This window comes from Oryx dammah, unplaced genomic scaffold, assembly GCF_014754425.2.
Source record: "Oryx dammah isolate SB20612 unplaced genomic scaffold, SCBI_Odam_1.1 HiC_scaffold_20, whole genome shotgun sequence".
NCBI classification, from domain to species: Eukaryota; Metazoa; Chordata; class Mammalia; order Artiodactyla; family Bovidae; genus Oryx; species Oryx dammah.
In genome coordinates this window covers 264,083-275,216 of record NW_024070204.1, presented here as the reverse complement: position 1 = coordinate 275,216, position 11,134 = coordinate 264,083, and the positions used below count along the sequence as shown (strand labels likewise).

The following is an 11,134-nucleotide window of genomic DNA, read 5'->3' as shown; positions in this document are numbered from 1 at the left end:
GGGCCCGCGGGTGGGAAGCCGGGCCCGGGGGCCGGCCGGGCCGGGTGGGTGTGCGCCGGCCGCGGGCGGGCTGGCGGGGAGCCGGCGGCTGGGTCTGCGCTCGCGTGAGCGCGGGGCGGGCGGGAAGGCTCCGCCCCGGGGCGGGAGGGGGCCGCCGGATTAAAGGCCACCCGGGCGGGCGGGGATCCGGACAGCAGCCTGCGCCCGGAGCGCGCTCGGCTCCGCGCAGCCCAGCGAGCGTCCCGCCGAGCGCACCAGGGCTCCCGCGACATGAGCATCCGGACAAGGCGCTGAGCGACCGCAGTGATGTCGGGGCGCTGGGCTCCGGGCCCCAGGTGGGGAGTCCTGCTGGCGCTGCTGCTGGCGCTGGGCGAGCTGCCGCGAGCGCGGGCCGTGGAGGAGGAGCCTGGCGGCGCGCACGGGGAGACCCACGGCTTCCAGGTGGTCACCTTCAAATGGCACCACGTCCAGGACCCGTACATCATCGCGCTGTGGATCCTCGTGGCCAGCCTGGCCAAGATCGGTAAGCTGCCCGGGGCTCCGCGGGCGCGGCGGCTGGCTGCGGACTCTGCAGGCCCCCTCCTGCGCCCCCAGGCAACAGCTGGCCTTCCGCGCCGCCTTCTTCCTTGGCTCCGCCGGCTCCGCGGTCTTCCCTGTGGAAGGGGAGCGTCTCAGCCAGCTTCCGGGAGGTCAGGTCGCGGACCGCAGCGGCCAGACCTGGGACTCAGGTAGCGCAGGCAGAGGTCAGAGACCGGCGAGCCTGGCCGGGCCCGGAGCGCGGTGCGCGTGGCCGACGGTGACCCGGTCCTGTCCGGGCGGGCGCAGCCGCTTCCCGTCCCTGCCTCCCCGGTCTCCGCAGGCCCGGCTCCTTCTGCCCGCAGACGTCCACGGTCGCTCCGCGCTGGGGCTCCGGCAGCCAGCTTTTCTGTGTGTCGGGCTTGTCCGGGGCGTTAGTGGAGGACGGAGGGAATGTCCTTGCCTTCCAGCGCGGGAGCACTCCGTCCCCAGTGCAGAAAGAAAAGCGGTGCCACTCGACATGAAGCTCAGTGAAAGCCTATTTATAGAGGCGAGTTTTCCATTGACAGTGTTTCTCTACTAAAAATCCTGGTCTGAAAGATCGCTCTTCTCTTGACTTGCTCCACTGAGCCGGCAAAGTGGGAATTGCAGGAAACTCCAGGCAAGGTGACAGGAAGGTCAGCTTTCTCAGGAGCAGCTGAGGACCAAAGTTTCCACTCCAGGGAGGGTCTTCCGGGGTGGTGGACATGTGATGGCGTGTGCCGTCTTAGCAAGTGGAGAGGGGAAACTGTCCACGGGGGCTGAGGACACCCCCACACGCTCACAGAACATCCGAGACCGGGACAGGTCAGCAGTGGCTTCCGAATGGGGGGCCTGGGGGGGCACGGCCTCCTCAGCAGGATGGGAGGGGCGGGCTCTGGGGAGAGTCTGTTCGAGGACTCTGGACCTGGCTTGGGGGATTCCTGGTGGCGGCTGGTTACAGATTGCTTCTGCTTCAGCCCCGCCTGCGTGTGTCCGCTCTGCCAACCAGCTCCCTTTTAGGTCCGTCACGTCTTTCTATTTCTTCAAGCTCTCTGGTCTCTTCCTTGCCACTCTGATGTCTGTTCAGCTCCCTGGCCATGCCTGCCCAGCCCTGAGTGCCCCCGACTTGCTGGCTTTTTGTGGGAGTTCCTGATGTCAGAAGTGAGATGTGAGCAGGGGGATATGGTCTCACATGCTATGTCTGCCCTGGATGTCTCCGCCTCGGGGGACCTGCCAGCACTGGTCACTTGCTGGGCAGGTCCAGCCTCCCCGGGGCTCTAGAAGCACCCTGACCTGAGGCTCCCCTGGGAGCAAATCGCACAAAACTTTCTGTGCAAGTCCAGCCCGGGTTCAGACGCGGGACATGCACGTGGCGGGCCGGTGTTACTCTCCAGGAAGAGCTGCCCCGTCTCCCGGGCACTCCTCCCGAGGGGACCTTCTCTCGGGGGCGGGGGGGGGTGCTGCCTGCTCCAGCCTGCTCCGTCCTGAGTCTTGAGGGGGGTCTTCCTGCCCCACCCCTTGCCCTTTCAACAGCTCCACCTGAGGGGAACTGCTGGTTCCACTTGAGGGGAGGGGTGAGGCAGACGTTGGGGGAGGCTTGGGTGGGCACGCCAAGGAAACTGAGGGGGGCCCCAGGGAGACCTGAGGGGGTGCCTTGCGCCCGGGGCCCCCGTGTTGCCCTGCATTTGCGGCTCCTCCGAGGGGTGCTGGCCGCCCCCTCCGCCCCCCGCCGCTTTCTCATCGTATAACCCAAGCCGGGCCCCACCCTGTGCTCAGGCCCCTCCCAGCCTCGCCCTGCCCTCCAGGACCTGCCGCACTGACCCCCGCGGGTCCCCATGTGCCCGGGGCGCCCGCTGGGGGCAAGCCCTCCTTCTCAGCCAGCCCGGGGCCCTGGGTGGGTGACGTGCTCCCCAGGGGGTCTTGAGCCTGCAGCCCCCGACCAGGACCCGCTGGGGCCTCGGAACAGGCTGGATTCCTTCTTCCTCTCCCCCTTCTGCCTCCTCCGCTTCCCCTGGGGGCCAGCGCTCCGCAGGCCCACATCGGCAGAGCTGGATCCTGAAGCTGAGGCCACACTGGCTGGGGGTCCACCTGGGCTGGGGTATTCCAGGCAGCTTCCGGAACCAAGGCCTAGAGTGGGGCAGAGGGCAGGACCCCCCTCCCCTGCCCTCCTCCCTGGACGTGGGGTTCCCAGGACGGGGGGGCGGCGGGTGAGGGCAGTGCTGACTTTTGGCCAGAGCTGCTGGGAGGTGTGATTTCTCCTCCTGAGCCAGGAGCCACAAGGGCAGGTGGGGATTCACCACCTCACTCCCCCCTGCCTCTCTCAGGGCGGCCCCCAAGCCACCCCCCACCCCGGGCCCAGCAGAAACACTCCAGGGAAGACGGGTGCCTGTAGGCCTTCCTGGCTTCAGAGGAGGCGGCTTGGGTGGGGGGCTGGCAAAGGGGGAGGCCCCAGCCGTGATGGTCCTCAGAGGCCTTGGCCCTGCCCACGCGGCCCCTGGGTTTGCAAGGGGTTCAGTCGCCTCCTCCCTTTTCACCAGCCTGGGAGGAAGGGGCTCTGCAGGGGGCGCAGGGGGCGTCTTTCCTAATCAAAAGGGTCCCCAGGGCACCCTGAGGAGTATCTGGGGGCCTCCGGCCTCAGGGGTGACCCTCTTCACACACACCCCCGCCCAGCCCAGACCTGGGACTCAGAGGCCGCAGCAGCCTGGCCCTTGGAGAGGCAAGCCCCTCTCCCGTCCGTGTGCGCGCTGGACTCCAGTCTTGGGGTCATGGCGCCTCATCCGCCCAGGCTCTGCTCTCCGCGCCCTGGCGCCCGCCACTTGCAAAGCATTGTCTCCGCGGCTTCTCATCGGGTCAGCAGGACTGCGGTCCAGCCCAGCCCTTGCCGGGGGAGGGGGCACAGACCTCCGTGCTGGGACACCCAGGGCCTCTGTGCTGACTGCATGCAGCATCAGTGGCTTCTCTCAAGCGCAGCCCCTGGGCGCCGGTGTGGCCCCTGGGTGCTGGTGTGGGCCCCGGGCACCAATGTGGGCCTCTGGGTGCTGGTGTGGGCCCTGGGCACCGGCGCGGGCCCTGAGGCATGCTCCTGGGCTGTGGGGAGCGGCAGACAGTGCTGACCTCCTGGAGGCGAAAGCAGGCGCCTGTGGGAATTCCCCGGGGGCGCGGTAGTGAGGACTCTGCTCTCACCGCTGAGGGCCCCGTCCTAGCAGCAACCCCCTGCCGTGTCCAGCCCCTGTTCCTCTTTCCTGTGGGAGTGCCCTCCTCCTGTGGCTCCCACTGAATTTCCCTTGCACCCCTGAGGGGGTCTGTGAGAGGGTCTGGAGGAGGGGGTGACCGGGAAAGGCCGGGTGAGCCGTAGGACGGCTTGGTGGGCGCTCCCTGGCGTAGACGAGCCCGTGGGCCCTAGTGGACTTCAGCTTGGCAGGACCGATGGATCAAGGCCCTTTGGCCAAGGCCTGGGACCAGGGCCGCTCCCTGGAGTCGCCACAGGAGCGGCGTTCCTGTGCTGAAGGTGTAAAGTCTCCCTTCTCAGGAACCGCCTGCAGAAGAATTACTGTAGCTGTAAAACAATTGGCATTTGGAGCTAAGGTGTCTCTCTGGAGTGTCCCGGGGACGAGGGGCAAAGGTTGGGAGGTGCTGACACCCCGGTCCTGCCTGCTCGGCAGACGGGACGCCCTGGGGAGCCGTCTGTCTGGCAACTTCCCACAAGGGCGTCCGAGAGAGCCACACGGGGCTCTAAGACAGGGGCCTGAGCTAGCTGACCCTTCTGCTGGGCCCTCCCAGCCCCGTGCCCGACCGGACCCCGCGTCGTCTGCCTAGCGTCCAAGCGCCCTTAGTGGGAGCATGGAGCAGGCAGGGTCCCCGCGAGCCAGGGCCGGCTCCCCTGGGGCCCTCCTCCGCCCACCCCGCCATCCCTCAGGAGGGGCTCCTCCGTCTCCACGCCCGCCGGGCCCAGGGACTGACCTCCCCGCACTGGGGCCCAGGCTGTGGGGTCCTCCCCGGGCTCAGCTGGGGGCCCCGCCCCCACACCAGGAAGCCTTGGGGGAGGCCTGGGTGCGCTCCTGAGAGAAACCCGCTTCGCCAGGGGAGCCGCACACCTGCGCCTGCTCCGTCCAACCCCCCCTCACCGACCCTGCCCATGGTCTCCTGTCCCCGCTCCACCCCCTCTCATGCTGGGAAGTCTGTCTCCTCCATCTGTTCAGGGCGGGGCGTCAGAGGGGCGCCAGGGGAACCCAGGGGCCTGCGAAGGCCGCTCTCCCCACCAGCCCTGCCTGCAGAACCCATCAGATGGGCCCTCAGGTCACCCCTCAGCACCCAGGCCTTCTGTCTGAGGCAGGGCAGCCCCGCAGAGGCGGCACAGAGCCCCAGGCCTAGAGGCCGGCCCGCCCGGCCCTGCTCCTGCAGGTCTGCACGGACGCGTGTGCTTGGCCAGACAGTGCTGGACAGTGAAGGGACGGACACGGCAAACCCTCCAGGTGCCGGTCCAGCAAGAGGCTCCCGAAGCTCCTCAAATTCCTCACTGAATTATCACACAGCCTCCCGTGAGGGGTGCATCCAGCGACCACCCCGTGGGCTCTCGAGGCCGGACCTGCTCAGAGCCCCGTGGGCGTGGCAGGGTTCTGGGGTTCTGCGGCGGGGACAGCTCACCCCTGAGGCCTGGCCCACAGCAGCTACCCCATGAGCTGAAACTCTGTGCATTCACACCCAGCCCTGCCTTCTGGCACAAGACTGGACAGAGCAGACCCACAGGCTCAGGCGTGCAGGCCACAGCGCCTGCACGGTCAGCTCACGCGCCCCCGGGAGAAACCTGCTCCGGGGTGCACGCGCGGCGACGACCTCTGGGCCTGAACGGCTATTACTGAGGCCGACGTGCTGGGTTCTTAGCGGCTGCTGCCACGTGCCTGGTAGGGCCACGGCTTCCCATAAGACAGACCAGAGCTCCCTCAGGGCGTGGCAGTCCCTGGGGGCAGGCGAGGTCGGCCACGGGACACAGGGCACCATGTGCCAGCGAGAGCAGGGAGGGTGGGTGGGCGGGGGCCTGGGCAGGAGAGAGCCCGCAGCTGGTGGGCTTCCCCAGGGTCCAGGTGGCACCCAGGTGGCTCCAGGGTCTTACGAAGGCCCTGAGGTGGCTGTGGGGGGTGTGTTCTGGCCTCCAGGCCCCTTGTGCCCTGGGGCAGGGTGAGGAGCCATCTCACCTCTGCCAGCCTGACCAGCCTGTGGAGCCAGGGCTGAGGCCCCGGGCAGTGCCTCAAGGCCGTGGGGTCTGTCCTTGGAACTGCTGTGTCTCAAGTCCACGCCTGCAAGCCAAGTGTTTACGTGCTCGCTCTAGAAAGAATGGAGAGGCCCCGGGGCTTGCTGGACACGGGGGATCAGAGTCCAGGCTGAGGGGTCAGGTGGTGGCCAGGGTGCAGGCTTCCCGTCTGGGGGACAGTCAAGAAGGGCCGCAAAAGGTGGGGCTGGCAAAGCGAGAGGGGCTGGGGAAGGTGGTCCGGGTGAAGACGCCAACGAGGGGCAGGGCGTTGCTGAGAGGGGAGGCTGTCGGGGCCAGGGGAGCCTGTGGGCGTCAGTGGGGAAGGGGACAGGCTGGGGGCGTGGCCTCGGGGGGCCTTGAGTCCGGTGGGCCAGGCCTCAGTCAGACTGTGCTTCAGGCGCAGACGTGGCCCGTGCAGGGGAGGCCGGGTGTGGCCTCGCGGAGGAGGGCAGGGCAGGCTCCCTTTCCTCCTAGGTAAGTTGGGAAGCTCCAGGGAGCTCACCACCTGCAGAGATACCCTGCCAAAGTCCAGCCAGTTGTGAGCTCTCAGCCGGGAAAGAGAGGCAGGACGTGGAAGCTGGAAACGTCTGTCTCCAGCAGCTTTTGGGACAAGGAGAAGGGTGAGGGGCCACCAGCTCACAGGCCTCGGCTCCTTCTCAGACTTAGCGAGCCTGGGCATCGGAGTGGAGTGGACATGGGCCCGCAGCCTCCACAGCTGCTCTCCCAGAACGTGGCCCTGCGCGGAGGAGGCGTGGTGCCGCTCAGGCCCGTCCCCGCTCGACGTGGGCCCGGCTGCACAGGGCCGCCCCGGGGCCGTGCGCTCGTGCCCGTGGGTTGAGGGTTTCACCCGTGGCACCGAGTCAGATCTAGCTTTCGTGTGGTGGTGGACCTGGGGACCTGAGGTCCCCTCACGTGCCTCTGGGTCCCAGCTCTCCCCGCCAGTGTCCGCGAGAGGTGTGTGAGACCGGCTCGGGGTCTGGTGCCTGCTTGCCTTGCTTTCGCCCCCAGGCCCCAGTGGCTCGGCGGAAAAGAATCCACTTGCCACGCAGGAGTCACAGGAGACAGGGGTTCAGTCCCCAGGTGGGGAAGATCCCCTGGAGGAGGGAATGGCTACCCAGTCCAGGATTCTTGCCTGGAGAATCCCACGGACAGGGGAGCCTGGCGGGCTACAGTCCCTGGGGCTGCAAAGAGTCGGACACGCCTGAAGCGACTTAGCACGCAAGCACCATACCCCGACACAGTCAGGAGCGCTGGGCTGGACACGGAGCACCCCCCCGCCCCAGCAGGAGAAGCTGGCCCTCAGGGAGGGCTGCGGCAAGGAGCCTGTTGTCGGGGGGAGGCGGGAGAAGGAGGCTTGGCCCCCGAGAGTTGTGTCCTGGGCTCACAGAGGCCTTTCCAGCTGGAGTAGTCACTGGACACCCCCTCCAAGGGCAGGACCCCAGAGCTGATGTCGAAGACTTAGCTTTTCCCGGCACCAGAGCCCAATCGAATCTCAGAGTCTGAGGTGAAGTAGAAAAGGAGAGCTTTATCGCTTTGCCAGGCAAAGGGGTCCACCGTGGGCTCCTGCTCCCAAAGCCCTGTGTCCCCACTGGGGAGGACAGTGACAGGTTTCACAGTAATTGTTCAGAGGGCGTGATCAGCTCATGGACATTCTTCTGACAGGTGGGTGGTGAGCTAAGTAGGAGTTCACATTGTCAGCCTTCAGGTCCGACTGGTCTGGGGTCTGCATGCTTGCGGGCAGCATACAGTTAATCATTAATGCTCCCACCTGGAGGGGTTTCCATATCTGCAGAATGGCTCAGAGACACCAGTGTGTGTCCCTTGATGGGAAAACAGGACCTTGCCCCAAGGCTGCTCTTGATTCTCCCTCCCTGGTCTCTATCCCCTCCCTTCCCTAATGAACAGCTGCTTGGATCTGCCCCTTAGAACTCAGGGAAGGTCACAGAGGCGGAATGAAGGCTGCTTCCTGTAGCCAGAAAGTGGGGGACACAAGGCCTTGTGCCGGGGGCGCTGCAGAGCCCTGCCCAGAGTCAGGCCTGCTGTCGTTCTGCCTGCGGACGGGGTGGGGGTCCATCTGCCTCCAGCTGCTTTGCAGAGCCAGTTCGGATGGAGGCTCCCGGGAGGCCATGTCCTACCCTGGCCATACTGGCAGGGACTCGGGAGCCAAGTGGGGTGAGCTCAGGAACGTCAAGTGTGCCTGCTGCCCCCTCCACACCCCAAGGTGGCAAAGCCGTCCTCCTGCTCCTTCCCTGACGGTTCAGACTGGACCGGCTGCCCTGCAGCCCCGGGCGGGTGTGTCATGGCCTCACACTGTCTTCAGCTTCTGGGAAGCTGGTGAGACCCCTGATTCTCAGGCCAGTCCTAACAGCTCACATCAGAGCTTCTGGGGTGAGGCTGGGGCCAGGCCCAGGCCCGTGGGGCTCCAGGCTCACAGGGCTTCGGGGTGGGCAGTGGGCACTGCCTTGAGCAGGCACAGCCGGGCTGAGCTCCTGGAGGCTGCCTTCAGCCTCACAGGACTTGAGGCTCTGCAGGGCCCCCCCACGCCTGGCTCCGGCCTGGGCTGTCACTGCACGTAAGAGGCCTTGTGACAGGCAAGAGGCCTTGCTGCAGGCAAGCTGCTGTCCCCTCTTCACCCCAGAAGCTCTGATGTGGAGTGTTGGGGCTGGCCTGAGAACCAGGGGTCTCACTGGCTTCCCAGAAGCTGAAGGCAGTCTGAGGCTGTCATGCACTCGCTTCGGGCTGCAGGGCAGCCAGTCCTGTCTGCACTGTCAACCGTCAACTTCAGCCTCCTCGGCGGGGACACGGCCAGGTCCAGCATCTTAACAGGTGTTTAGAAGGTGCCTGGTGGGCATTCCGTGAACTCGTAGTCCCCCTGCACAGCGCCCAGTTTAGTAACAGTTCAACAAATAATGGCTAAATGAAAATGAAAATGCCAGAACAGACACGATGGCTGCAGACACTAAGTCTGAGGTCAGTAGTGGGAGGCAGGACCTCACAGTGGCGGCCAGGACGGGGCCAGGGCCCTCTAGTGTGGGGAAGGGGGGGCCGGGCACTCCTGCCCCCGCTCCTGTCCCTGCAGCTTTGGCCCCCCTGGTGGGGGTGGGGATGATTTAGCGGCCCCATCAGGGTGCTGGCTTTCACCTACTGAGTCTGCGGCTGGAGAGGGTGTTGCATGGAGCCAGCCAGGTGAGGAGAGACCTCTGTGTGACCTGCGTCAGCCCCACGCAGGGGCACCTCAAACCCAAACTACTAGTGACCCTCTCCATGCTGGGGTCTCTGGTACCCTGTTGCTAGGATTTGGGGGGAGGGGTCAGCTGACTGCCATTTAAAAATACAGAGTTAGTGAGCAGGCCTCAGGGGTGAGCTTGTGAGGGGGGGACTGTGGACCCGCCCCCACATCCAGCAGTCCCCCAGCCCCCCACACCCTGCCTTCAGGGGATAAGCTGGAAAAGGAGGCTGGCTTTTCCGGGCAGGCCCTGGGATGGAGAATGTGGCACCCCTTGTGGAAATCTTTTACTCATTAACTCGACAGAACCAAGAACGCTTTGCAGGTCGGGCGCTCTCAGCTCCGAGTCCGGCCTGCGCATGGGGGCCAGAGGCCTTCCCGGCTCAGCAACCCCTCTGCCTTCCCCGGGGCACTCGCAGGGCGCACGGGAAGGTGCAGGGTGGGCGTGTATGGCGGCGCCCAGGGGACAAGCCCCAGCTCTCTCAACAGACTAGGGGGAACGAGTTCAAGTCCTGGTCTCCTGCCCCGGAGCTCTGGGACCCTCTTCCCAACATCTCCCCCGCTCTGCCCCACCGCGGCGTCCAGCCGGTGCAGGGGGTGGGGACCCCTGCACTGGTCTCTGCAGCGCCCCAGAGGCAGCCAGGGGACTGGCTGTGAGAGGCACCCTGAGGCTTTCCATGGGGACCCCGTGTTCCCCGGGGACCCTTTCGGTGCCGACGCGCGGAATCTCTCGGTAGGCGAATGTGACGCCTCGGAGCCCAGCGCGCATCCCCCTGAGCGGAGGGAGGCGGGCCCGCGGGAGAGGGCCGGAGCCGGGCGTGCAGGCCGCGCGCTCTGTCCCTGGAGGAGCCTGGCCCTGCGCCCACCGCCGCGGTGCCCGTGTCCCAGGGCGGGCTGCCCGGGGCGCGTGGGATCCCCGCATCACCGCCCCAGCGTGCCCCAGGGAGCCGCGGTACCAGGGTCGGCTGTTCTCAGCCACATCCGCACGGCCCCGGCCTTACCGCGGGCAGTTAAAGTTAAACGAGACGCACCGTCCGGGAGCAAGGTCCTCGGCCCACAGCCACGCCCTGGTCCGCGCTCCGGGCCCCCTCCCGTCGCGGCCCCTGAGGTGTGTGCGGGGCGGGGGCCACAGCCTCCGGCCTCGTGTCCAGGCAGGGAAGTCCAGGGTCGGGCGGCAGGCGTGGACGCTGGTCTGGGCCTCAGGGGACCATCTCCTCTGGAAACCTGCTCGCCCTGGCCCTGCCAAGCGGAGCTCCCGCCCCGCGCCGTCCCGAGGAGGCCCGCAGCACAGACTTCAGCCCGCGCGCTTGGGGACCCAGACGGTGGCCGTGGGGGCAGCACGCACGCTGTTCTGGCCCCTGTGGGCCCGTCTGTTTTCCTGAAGCCGGTGCCGCCCGAACTGACACTGAATGTCCTATTTATGCCCCCCTCCCCCGCCCAGGCTGCTGGCCTCCAGCCCCCTGCCTGCTGCTTCGCCCCTTCGCCCCTTCTGCAGGGCCAGCACCTGCCCTCAGCCTCTGCCCTCCGTGCCTTCGGCCTTGGGGAGCCCCCTTTGTGTGGACCATTGTCCACCAGACGTGACTCTCACATTGCTCAGGGCCTGGCTGTGCAGTGGAGGTGACACAGACCACCCCCAGCGGCCTGTGACCCACGGGGTTCACGCTGGGGACCCCCGCTCCTCAGCCATAGTGCACTTCAGGGGCACGCGTCTGCCTCGAAGTGCCGGGCCCCTGCGGGCAGGTCGCCCGGAGCCCGCGGCAGCCTCCCCGCCGGCTGCCCTGAGAGAACTCGTGCGCCTTCTCCTCTTGAATTTCCTCCCCTGAGCCCGTGCCGTCTTCGCCCTCTGTCTCCTGAGAGGACTCTAACTTCATCTTCCAGCTCCTCCGTGGAGTCTTCAGTTTCTGCTCCAGTATTTTCTCACATTTAACAAAAGGTTTGTAATCGCTGAATGCACTTTTTGTCGAGGTTGCAGCTCCTTTTCCCGCAGGTTTCCTCACATCATCCGGCCACTGGCTTTCGGGCCCCAGACCTCCCATCTCCACCCTCAGCAGTGGCCAGTGGGCTGTTCTTGCCCGCGAGCAGCCAGACCTCATGGGGTCCAGTGGGAGTTTGTGGGCTGCGTG

General features: G+C 66.6%; 1 protein-coding gene across 1 annotated transcript in view; it reads left to right on the top strand.

Annotated features, from left to right (window-relative positions):
• The first annotated feature begins 306 nt into the window (after window positions 1-306).
• Window positions 307-11,134, top strand: part of SLC9A3 (solute carrier family 9 member A3) — a 34,163-nt gene continuing 23,335 nt past the window's right edge. The window contains exon 1 of the mRNA XM_040262220.1: window positions 307-523. Within this exon, the coding sequence (XP_040118154.1) occupies window positions 307-523 (217 nt within the window). The remainder of the gene's footprint in view (window positions 524-11,134) is intronic.